Here is a 12,900-nt window from a genome sequence, read left to right on the forward strand (position 1 = left end):
TTGGAAGAACGGAATTCTAATTATTACAGAAAAAAAAGCCGTTTCAAGCGCTATAATATACTAGCGGTTTGAGAGACCTGTTGTTTCCGCGAAGTCGACGTAGTGAAAATATAGTAAATGCATTTTTTTTTTTATCCATATCAATCACATTTATCGTGTATTGCATGTCATTGGCTCGGCTTCTGCCTAGCGACTTGTGTGATGAAACGGAGACTATAAACTAGTCTTATTGTTTAAAAAGCTTTTCAGTATTTTCATCCTAAGAATCAGCCACTGTTTTGGAAAGGAGGGAGTATACTGAAGTTAACAGCGGATGTAACACGCCATTCACGTCAGAACATTTAAATCTTTACTGCGTCTGTTATTTAGGTTAGTGTTTTAGACGATTTTGGCGAAAAGGAGTTCTTCCGAGGCAGTTATTGTATGGTGAAGTCGCGACCTCCGTTGCCGGAGCCGAAACCTCGTATCGTTCCAATAGACTTCACTCCCGTGAACATGTCAATCTTCTCCGAAAATTCGGTAATAGAATAAAATAGCCGAGAAATAATTCCGTCAAGGAAAAGCCTTCGTCATGCACTAACATAAAGTATCTATTGGTCACACTTATAATAACAGTTTAATAGTAGTTTCAACCACTTAGTCCGCTTCCTGCTCATCAGAACTGGTAACTGCACTTACCAAAATTCTAGTAAAAGTTTTGTTCAAAGTCGATATATGACCGTTTTAAATAAAAAAAAAAACAACCTTTTATTAACACATAGTAGAAATCTTATTTAGATTCGCTTGCTTGTTTCGTACGGTCTTTTGTACCCCAATCTATATTTTCGCTAATCTATCGTAATATTGGGTAATGCATATACTGGACAAAAATTTACAATGAAAATACAAAGAATGTACAGCCCTAAAATGTCATTTAGATTTAATTTTTCCAGCTGCCATAGTGTATATGAACTGAAATGGACTCTTTAATCACCCTGCATATATATATATATATATACGTATATATATATATACATATATATATACATATATATATGTATGACTAAGTGCAGTTCGAGCTTTTAACAGTTCTTTCTGCAGCGTCTCGCGGTATCTACCACTGTTATAGACCACGAAGCGAGATGCTAAAAAAGCTAGTTTTTATTTCAATAAATTATCTAGATAAGTTGGCTAATTTTAAGCGAAAAACGTACGACCAAATACCATATTAGACGCTAAGCTTCGTTCAACCCGGTCGTCTGTTCATGTATGCGATCTAATCACCTTTTGTCCCTTAAACTTGCTCGCATTGTTTCTATGGTCTGACCCGATTGTCTTGAAATGGGCTAAAAAACGTAATATTACGTACTTTACCCCATTTCAATTGCCCTGTTGCGTAGCATATGTTTATGCAGCATTGTGTGTGATCTGAAGTTATGTTATTAAGGATGTTCTTTTTGTTTTTTTTTTTATCTAGAACTCTGTCTAGGGGATTGTTTATGTAATGTATTGGCGGATCAGTCGTCGGATTTAGGTGTTCTTCTCGATGGATCAAGACTGATACCCCATACGCTGATTTATGTTGTCGATACGTGGTAAAATAGTTTAGACAGTTACGTTAAGGTACTGAATAGTTACAATAAAATTGCAATAATTTATTAGGTTTAGATTGCATGATGTGTTGCATTGGGTTCTTCCAAATATTCTGTAGATTGTATCGAATACGCTGCCCTCGTCACAAATTTTGCCAGGAAAATAGGCACCATTTTGGACAATAACGCTTATCGTACGGATTAGTGTACGCTACATAAAGATTTAGCTCAGGGCGGTCTTTAAGCATTTACGTAAACCTACAGCGCGTTTGATTCTTTTGTACGATCACCACAAGCGTTGTTTTTTAGTGAATCACAACCCCATTAAGTTCTATGCAACGAGAAGCTTCATGTTTTCGCGGAGCAGTAAAATTAATAGATAGAAGTAATTACTATCCAAGATAATCATGTACATTTGAATATTTTATGCACGGCTATCTGTTTATGCCGTGGTGCTTTTTTGAAATGGGTTAATGGCTTACGATGTACAACAAAAATGGTACCTATGGATATCGCCTGTGAAATTGGGCTACAAACAGTTGTTAGCTAACGAGCTGATTAATTGTATATATATATATATATCTAAATGAATGAATACTATATACCATGCTATCTTGGTCGTTTAAAAGTACTATTTTAGTTTATTTTTACCAACTACGTATGACCATATATATATGTTCTCTTTGAGACTGACTTCTGATACTTTCCATATATCACCTGTAATATATCAGGTCGAATAGTGTTTACATTAAAACATTTATGTATATATGTCTATAGTAAAACATACCACACCAAACCATTACTGAGTGTTGCCGTTTCAACGAAAACCCTTCACCTCGTTTATCTGCGTACCTTTTGCAAGTGTGGTTCCCACGTGCAGCTTTACAACGAACAGGCGTTTTTATTTACGTACAAAAAAAAACATGGTACTGCCTTTCGAATGGTGCATGCAGTTAGTTTTTAAAGGTGGTACACATACAGATTGATTATTGGGGGATACCACCAATTCACTAACTACACTGAAACCCCATGGATAAATAATTTGTTTCTCAATAACGGTTTCCAATATTTTTCAACCCTATTGATGTTGTAAGTTCTCGGACCTCTTATAAAACGTGTAAACTTTATAGTACTTATACTGTTCTTCTGAAGATGCAAACATCTTATTATTAACAGGTTTACATAGCGAACATTGTCTACAGGACTGTGCTGTACTGTTTCAGCGCATCTTTATAATGAACGCGTATAATATTCACACCCGTTCAGTTTAACTGCAAATAGATAATATCGACTTGAAAAAACCCTCTTTGGATCTCAGCTGGAGATTGAACTACGATATAACATATTTTTTTCAAACCAGTCCCACATTCCGCTGTCGACGCACCAAGATAAAGGATCTTCCGTTTTTGTCCCGTATTAATTTTTGTCAAGTAACGCAACGCTAACTAGATAATGAAAAACCTATTTTTACCAATAATTCAGACTTCAGCAAAAACCGACAAGTTTGGTGCCACCGCTTATAAAATCATTAGCTGTTATTATGATATTACACCGATTGATGTAACTTAACGACAAGAAGTTTCTCAAAAAATTGGCTAGCATGTTCTGTTATTGAACTGTGTTTTCGCAAAGATTTTTTTCCTAAACCTAGAGTTAGTTGTTAGAAAAATTATAGAAGGATTTTTCCTTGATTTTTAAGAAGTTACGTGTCGTGGCCCTTCTATTCTATAGGACTATTAATACAAAAGACCTCGATATTGGTCAATACGACTGCAGATTACCGTAACGGCTATTGTATAGCATTAGATTGTCAGGAAAAGAAGATTTTTCTGATGTTGCTTCAACAGGTGGGATACAACAAATGGTTTTTTCTTCAGAAACAATGTTGGTTTATTTCAACTACTTGACTTCCATCATATATTAAGGGTTAAGGATAATTTTTTTTCAGAGGCCATTTGAAGAAATTGCGTCTGTTGAGACAGATTGTGTTCAATCGACCGAACTCGATTTTAGAGCTAAGCTTTTTAAAAAGTTATTTAGGGAAATGAATTGTAGTCGTCGGCATGATCGAACGGTGTTTCTTTGTCCTGTATCCGAAGCATAGAAGTGTTATTTGTTATTCAGACATACAACAATATGGCACACTATTTTGACAACAGGAGTTGATAATGTACAGATTAATTCCTGTCTAAAACAACACTTACGGTTACCCATTTTATTTTTTAGGCATTGCGCGACCTGCTCACGGGTTCAGGAACATTCTATTATACCCAAGCCAGGATGGGTATTTGTATGCCTTCCACCTGCTCGGTCGAAGACGTCAATGGCATGATCAAGCCATGTAAGTAGTTCATATATTTCGAGCTAAAATTTCTAAAACACCACAAGAACAAATATAATGGACCCGCTTATGATAAATGTGAGTGTAATCCCTGACTAGTTAAATACGCTTAAAGAATTACACTTCTGAAAAATTAAAAAGTTCATAGCCATACTGATTACTCAGTTCGATGCGGTAGACTACCTATGAGAAAACAAATCAGGTGCTGCCATGTGGTCCTATTCGCTTGCTAACAACGCCTGTTTCGTTCTTTCGAGACATCGTTGGCTACCTTAACAATCCAATTTTGATGGAAAGTATACAGACTCAACGTGCTCTGGGTGCCTAACAGGCATCTCTTACAGGTTAGCTGCCACGGCGACTATGAATATAAGACCACCGTTGGTTCGAATTTGAACGTTGCAAAATGGCCTTGAAAATAAAAAAATATCTTGCAGTTTCACGCGTTTGTTGAAGAAACCGCAGATGAGCCCAGCAAGAACTCTTCGCGGTCAAAATTTTTAGTGAGGATGCTATACGAAGTAGTAATATAATAATAGAGGGTGTTTAATAAAAGAAAACGAATATGGCTGTCGTGAGGTTCCCATTTTGTCGAATGCGGATTTGCTATTTGTCGTCTACCAAATCTACCGTAATCACACATGAAGCTTCTTCGCGCGTGTATTTTTCAAATGATTAATTATTTTATCGGCTCTATTACATTTTCTCGATAGTTTTGTTCGCATGAATGGAGGAGCGGAAACACGTACGGGCATCTGTTAGGCGACGTACAGGTAGAGAGAAACCGAGAGAACGTATCGACCCACGACGCTTCGAACAAAAAAGATTGATGAGTGCCAATTTAGTGATAGCGTAGCTTCATTGATAATTACTTATTAGTGCTAAGTATCGATGCGAGTCGTGCCTTCGGCTGCAATAACTCATCAGAGCTAATTGCGTAACCTCAATTACCTTCAGCTAGCGAATTAACTCGGCAACTGTGGAATAACTGTCCTGACCCTATTAAGCTGGCCTGAACCACACAAATAATTAGGACTCTATTAGTTGAAACTCTGTGTCTGCATGTCTAAAATAGTTTGATTACGAAGTTTTGTTCAATATTAATTAGTTAGTATTAGGTATTGTACCATGCTTTTCGATGAACATTACAAATGACTGTTTCATCAGCTAATTTTATATACGCTGTTGCTTATTTATTCAAACATTCATCGCGAAATATAAACTTACGCTTTTTTTCTTTTACTTTTACATATAGTAAATCTGACGATATTTGCTCGTTCTATGATCTATCTAGTGTTTGAGGGAATCCACTGGGAGGCCGAAGTTGAATACTGCCGGCAACGGGAGGATCGAAATGATCTTAATGCTGAGGAATGGATTTGCGTGTAAGTACATTTTACGAATCCTATAGAAGCAGTCGAGTAGGTGCTCTTGATGAAGGTTTTCTTGACAGTCTTCAGTTAACACGAAGACTGACACTAAACTGTTTCGTTATTTAGAATTCTGTTACAAACAGGGTAAAACATCGTAGTAGAGTAGAAGAAGAAAACTATATCACACTTCATAAACCAGCGTTACAAGAATTAAGACCGTCGGACGCACGGACGTCCATTGACTAGCTTGCCAACTCCGTGTACAGACCAACACGTATCTAGCTGTGGAATGCTATTGCCAATTGACTGAAGATAGTTTGTCACGCAGGCTGTGCAAAGGGTTACGGAATATTATGGGAGATTAACGGATATTTTCAGTTAGTATCCAGAATACGTATTTTCGCAACTAATAGCGATTATTTTCAAAGGACACAAGAGACCGCAACAGAAATTTTAGAAAAATATATTGTTCAGGAGATCAAATTCTGATTCAAAATTACAACGGCGATCCGCGAACTTTTACGAAAGTTTTACATCGTCCCCTGAAATAGATCTATTTTGATTATTTCTCCTCGTTTTTATGCCAAACTGAACGGACAGTTATTAAAAAAAAAATGGAATTAAAGCATACGGAACCATTAAATAATTTCCCACAGGGCTGCGTCGAAACACTTTGTATATGTACACATTCGAACGAACTTCTGTATTCGCTGTAAAAGCTATCAATGATTAAAAACTAGCCATGGGGGCAATGTCATCATAGGATAACAAGTTCTAAGACTAACTTAGCATTGTAGCTTTTGAGGAAAACTACAAATCGGCTAGCCGCATATCTGCAACATCGCTATATGCTAACTGCGGCTATTCGAGTGACGATTTTGAATAGTTCAAGCTTTTTACTGTGAATCTGAGGCTTTCGACCTTCAGATAGTCCTTCTCCTAGCACCTCATACAATTAAAGCCGTTCAACATCCAGGACGTCCTAGCTGAAGCGTTTACTACTAAGTACGATGCTCTCGATAAAAATCATATAGTCTACGAGTGAAATCAAGTACATCAAATCTGTTGTCCGATCACAGTGACCGAACCCGAGACAAAAACGCTATAATCTAGTACCGTCCATATTCTCATAATGAATGCAATATTCGTTTATCCATGATCTACAGACTGTTCTTGGCTACTCTGATGCTTCCGGTGATCGTAGCTACAACGGTGCATGCATGTCTGTGGATAATGAGCTATACATCCGACAAACCCCTAAAAACCACTCATCGTTTACTCAAACGACTTCTAACGCTTTCTGCATATGAGACGGCTAGAAAGGTTTGTGCGTTGACGTCTCGTTATATGCAACATGTCCGTTTGGACATTTGACAGTTATAACAGGGTAAAATAACTTCAATTCTGTTCGAGCTTTTGCACAATTGAAGGGCTGGTCACAGTTGAATTTGAAACAATAACACATATTGAAAATAAACATTAATAAATTTGCATGTCGAAATGTAGACTGACAAAAATCGAACGTGCATCTTATATGATTATAGCATGTAATCGTAAACAACGTTTTTAGCTCGGACACTGCTATAAAGTACACATAGTCCTATATTAATCGGTAAACTAACCGTCCTATTTTTGAATACTACACGATTTTTCTAATCATGTTCGGTTCCAACAAGTTCATGAACGCAAGTGATAATCAGCTCTCGTCACTCCTGCCTATGTCCTTGCATAGGTTCTTGTAGTGGATCCTCCTCGAGATGACGTGTCGCGAGATCTGCAAGTTTTTCATGGACTGCGCGCAGCTACCGTCGTCTGGATCATCTGGGTTCATCATTTCGCCTATAACGATGTTGCGGTATATTGTAAGTACGATTGATTGACAAAACTAGTTATTACGCGTTTTGTCCGAGAAGGTGTTCTCGAGAAGAACAAATGATATCTCGTTGTTCCTAAAGATAATAGCAGGTCTTATTTATTTTAAAGTGTGCAAATATTTAGAGGAATGATTCTCACTTTCGAGAATTTTCTTCGTCGTTCAACTATAAGCTTTTTTCATATGCGTTCTTTAAAGCTTTAAAGCTAAAGGCCGAGCTTTAAATTATAGTTTGCCGTCCATATTGTCATAACTTGTACGTGCCATTAAAGATATCGCGTGACCAGTTCAGTGGTAGAAAATACGTTGCTGTTTTTCATTAATCCAAAATCTGAAGATCAAAATAGGTAGAGAAACAGCCAGGATAGTTGAATTCGAGTGTCGTATCCGGTATTGCGGCTAAGCACTCTTCAGACACTAACAAAAAAAAAAACACCTAACATAGCTGGATATTAGCAAGCGATGATATCTCTCAGATGCTGTCACCTTTAGGTACGTTAACTAATACAACATTTAAAGATTTTATTTCTCCCTGCCCAATCGCCCGTTGATTACTAGCAGCTAGATGAGAAGAACTAACAGAGAACACATTGCCGCTTCCTTTGTAATTGGTTTGGATGAAAGATGTCGGCCATTACATTGTGTTCACTTTCTGTGCACTTATTGATAGCCACCAATTAAGTAATCGTTCTGCTCGTTCTGTTAAAAGCAAACTGCTTCTAAATCCTACACACTCCTGGCGGCATATGCTTTACCATACCTCTTCAACTGTTTTCGTTCTTCCAGCGTACGCGCGAATTTCGCGCGAGATCGTCGGATACTATCGAAATCAGATCTTCAATAACGGCTGGCTAGCCGTTGATACGTTCTTCTACGTGTCGGGCTTTTTCCTTGCGTACGCTATGAAACGGATGAGCGGGAGAATCGGAATTCTGAAGGTATGACCCGTAGCATTTCTTTAACCTCAAAACCTCGAACAGAAAATGCAGCGTAGTGTTTGTCAACTCAACTTAGAGCAGGTGTTATCTTTGTTCCTTGAATAATGTTTGTACTAGAATGAGAAGCTTCTCCCGGAAGAGCTTGCCTATTTCGCTAGCTGGTACAGACTTCGAAAGTCTTAATTACAATAAAAAATACTGTCTGAAAAATAAAAAGTTGTGGGTTTAAATTCAACATGTGACAATTAACAAGCGCTGCGTATTAGCTATGATCACTATGAATAATATAGAGAAAAACGTCGAAAAGCACTACTAACTGGCGACCCGGTTTCAGTTAGAGACATGGCTGTAAAGCAATCATATAACATAGGAACTACCTAAGCGTTTGGGCCTAATTGGGATCCCTCCAAAAGGTCTGTATTGTCATATATTCAACAAAAGCGATTTAATCTGATTCAACTGCATTCAGTTAATTGGGGCATGTACATAGTTTTTTTGAGCAATAATTGCTTCATTTGTATAATGTCTCTCTATAGCGGGAAAATTCGTTCGTTATTATAATTCAATCATAAATGATCGCCTTAGTCTTTAAAACGATACCAGGCGATTTGCTTCTAGAAACAAACTACGAATAATAACATATGCCTACATTGAAAAAATGCTGACATCGCGGTATAAAAGGGAAGAAAAAAAAGCCATTTTTTAATCCTACCGAACCCCCCTAGTAAATGTTTGCGAAATTACTACATCACAACCCTGTCTCATTTGGTCGGTGGTCGGCAATCGACTAAACCTGTCTAAATGATTGAACGAATACGATTAATATCACGCTAGTTAAAACGATGATACTCTGGTACTATAATGTATTCTAAGAATCACTCTTTACATATGCATCGCTCTAGCCCGTCGAAATATATTCTATATATCGTAACTACTGATATAGCGGTAACTACTGGTACGGATTGCGCAACGAGATCTGAACTACCGACAGTATCGTCGGCAGTCGCACAGCACAACCAGCTAAGATGCTTTGTGTTAGTGCCAATTCGTACGACAACGGAATTCGTTGGTGGCTACCTGACCAGCGCACCAGGCCATCGCCGCAGAAACAACTACAACGGTTTTCAGACTGATCAAGATTTGGCGCGCGGTCCATCTCTGCTCAGACGATTACATTAGCGTCGGTGAATTCAGGCGAATCTAGTGCCGTTAAACGGTGTTTAACGATCATGCCAAACGTCTGGCAGAGGGATAGAGCTGGTCGGTACAAACGACCATCGACTCTCTTCGCCGATAGCTGTTTTCGTATGATACGTTCGCAGGAAATCGTATAGCTTAGACGAAGGCGCTGCTGATGCTATTTAATTTTAACCTGTTTTGATGCTGTAAACGCGTGTCAACCTCGATTCGTTAGGTGTTTCGCCTGTTCACCCGACCCATAGATAACTGGTCGAAATTTCGTTGTATTGATTGTCGTGTTCTGATAGATGGGTCGCTTTTACAACTGCCCCGGGGCCAGCAAAAACAATGACGTAGATTATTGGCCCGTTCGTGATCAGGGTAGTGGCCAATAATAGTAACTTATTGTTACTTCTGCCCTTCTGGAGCAGTCTGGTCGAATATTACGGGATGCGCTTGGATTAGATGGCACGCCAATCGTCGTAGATGCCGCGATAATCTGATAGTTATGAATGGGAAACGTCGGCGATTCGTATGTATGCATTGCCATAATAATTCCTTGGCCGTCCCATCTTTATTATCTCTGTCAATACGAATCAGTATGGCAGGCCAACTGTTGAGGCTTGGAGGATGCGTGAAAATAGGACAACCGAGGATTCGACACGCGCATATATGCTATATTGTATGTATGACCTGTGTGATTAATTTTTTTTTAATTGATTGGTCCGCCATTGTCGTCCTATCGATCAGCCACAACGAAATCCATTGGCAACATCTATATATTATTAGCCATATTCAAAACGGCGCTCAGTTTTCTATCATTGTCGAATTCACATTATACGATTCTAATTTTGGCAAAAAGCGTATCGGAATATAGAGAAAGGTATATATGTGACTCTGTCATCGACATCTGGAACTATTTCTAAATCTGCGATGATGATTTATTATGGCAATTACGGCTGCATTTATTCTTTTCTTTTTGACACGGCGTGCAACGCTTTACAATATTGTCATTGTAGTAGGATAACGGTGGTCGCTATTACTGCTTGCACAAAAAACAGACAAAATATTAGTTAGATTACTAGTCCTGCATACGGCGAACTACGCTTTAATGCATACACCTTCCTTCGCTTCGCATTTTTAAATAGATCTCAGAAAGTTTTGGGCGGCTAGAGAAAATCGCGTCGTCGCCCGCTGCTGGAGCGTTGACTGGTCTGTCCCAGAGCGCCGTCGTGTCATTAGGTGTCAAACAGACAAGTCATTGACCAACTGTGATAGGTCCGAAATTCCCTAAACGTTTTAGATAGAACAACGATGTCTAGTGAGCCAGCGGGCCGACCTTGGAATAGGGGCGGAAACACTGACTCTGCACTCATTTCTCAGTGGCGTCAATTACGCGTAGCAAACGTAAAGCGAAACGGTCTGTTGCTTTACAGTGTCACTGTCAAGACTTACCTTGTTTGCGATATCATTTTCGCTTAAATGGTACCCCACGTACTTGGGCTGGGTGGCTCTGACGCAGTGATGCATGTGTCACCAATTGGCCGCCCGAGAAGGTCAACTTGGACCAGTTCCTCAATAGCTTTTCATTGTTCGTCGTTGGTAAACGTCATTTTTCAGCATTTACGTCTGGCTTCTCATAAGCCACACGACCATATAATTAACTGATTTTCTATTAAGTGAAAACAGCAAAGCGGAACATGTCATAGGAGTGTAACGATACATGGGACTACATGGGTCATGAAATATGTCATGCGGAGAAGTAAGTCAGTCAGTCAGTCATTTAACAAATCTAAAGGAAGAATGATTTTATTTCCAACAAAGACCGATTATGACAGGAAAACGTGGAAACAATTCACTGGCAAGGTAAACAAACATGATTTGTCTACGTCTGCTTTTTTAATGGTCCAAGAACAAGTGCATGCACGAACAATCACAATGAGCTAACCGCACTAAAGTTTATATCACTGTCGCACTTATACATAATCTAGTCAACATTACTATCCATGGTAAGTTGTGATCTACGATCATAACGATTCACCGTGTGATACATATATAAACATAATTATTTTGTCTCAACGGTGCATAATGCCAAAGAGTTTAAATAAGCACATAGAAACGCCTCTAATAACAACATATAGCATAACGGCTGAAAAGCTACGATAGCCTTGTTTAACTTTAAGTTGTACGTTGGGCATTCGTATATGCATATATTTAGAAACCCACTGATCTTCAAGCAGCTCTATCAAGGACGGGTACCTAGTGAACCGTCCTCAATAGAGCTGCCTTTGTTCCCACCAACGTTCCCATATACCACACGAATAATCGCTTCGCTGTGGGACGATCTGGGCCATCTTTCGTGTGTGTGTTGTGTCTCCTACCGTTTGCTTATAGAAGATAAACAGAAACAAACAGGAATGAAGCACATCGAGAGTGTCTAAGTTGTTAGTGAAGAATAATAATAAGCGGTCACTGCTTTGTATCAGCTTTGTTCGTTCAATTACTTATCTGGCTTGATGAAAACGACAATAGAGGGGAAAGAAAAAGAGAATGGCTGTGCTAAGAAAAGGGCTTTATCAATCGGTGAAATACGGAGTACGTTTCAATATAGAACACCAGTGCTTCATGGAAAACTGATCAAACCATTAGCGTAACCTATACGAGAAGAGTTTAATAGGCAGGTACAAACTTGTAAAAGGTCAGGTAGATAGAACAATGAACTCGGTAGCTATTCGAGTGATTCGGCTTTGATGCCGTTTGTTCAATATAAACCATTGTGATTAACGGTGACTTCGTGCACAAAATACACCGACGATGTATATGTTGTGTCGCTTGAGGGGCATACAGATCGAAACCCTTTGTTTTATAATAACCCAGAATAATGCTTGCTACTAGGACATGACCTGGGTGGGCTACAGCGTTTCATCCAATTGAAATCGTACAAATTCGCAGCGTCTACTATCGTGATACACGAGAGAATTATCGTCTATATAATTTCATGCTTACATGCAGTCACTTCGCGAATTCATCCCCTGACTTGCTTCATATGATGCTCTTGTTAGATGCCTACCTCAATCTGCAACGCGCGCATCGTTTTCTAGCGTAGATAAATTTTGGCTAATTTATATTTGGTTCCATAAAGTTCTCCCCATCTTATTCTGTCTTGCTAGCCCATTTTACTGTTAAAGGCTCCTTTGAAGCTACCTAATGCGTTATATACTTTTTCAAAATGTTTTGTTTCATATGATAATGTTATATCTGTGTGGCACAAGGAACATGTAAATCTGAGTCGTTACTGCAAAAGACCAAACAGACATCGTCCGTTCCACCAATTCTCGTCATTCAGATGATTTCTGAAACAATCTTCGGAGAGTGAATCGCAAATAATAGCACATTCATTCCAAATAAATAAATAAATAAATAAATAAATAAATAAATAAATACACGAACGCATAAAAAATCGGCAACAACGACGGCGGAGAACGCGCAAGAAAGTCGGTCGGGAGTAACGGGAACAAAAACAGCTGCAGCGGCTTGGAAATCTAGTTCAGTAGCTGCCGCTAGTGCATCGGAGTGGGGTGATCGTCGTCACTTCGTTGGTCATTGCAGGGCTGTTGGGTTGGAC

At 38.9% G+C, this 12,900-nt stretch overlaps 1 protein-coding gene across 1 annotated transcript in view; it reads left to right on the plus strand.

Annotated features, from left to right (window-relative positions):
• The window catches only part of LOC111264742 (nose resistant to fluoxetine protein 6), a gene marked incomplete at its 3' end in the record, with an annotated part of 30,294 nt that extends 22,198 nt beyond the window's left edge, over positions 1-8,096 (plus strand). Inside the window, 6 exon segments of the mRNA XM_022840866.2 lie at positions 370-519; positions 3,798-3,912; positions 5,207-5,297; positions 6,452-6,608; positions 7,018-7,147; positions 7,945-8,096. Coding sequence (XP_022696601.1) covers positions 370-519; positions 3,798-3,912; positions 5,207-5,297; positions 6,452-6,608; positions 7,018-7,147; positions 7,945-8,096 — 795 coding nt within the window.
• Between the last annotated feature and the right edge of the window lie 4,804 nt (positions 8,097-12,900).

Source organism: Varroa jacobsoni, unplaced genomic scaffold, assembly GCF_002532875.2.
Source record: "Varroa jacobsoni isolate VJ856 unplaced genomic scaffold, vjacob_1.0 scaffold_893, whole genome shotgun sequence".
In the NCBI taxonomy this organism is placed as follows: Eukaryota; Metazoa; Arthropoda; class Arachnida; order Mesostigmata; family Varroidae; genus Varroa; species Varroa jacobsoni.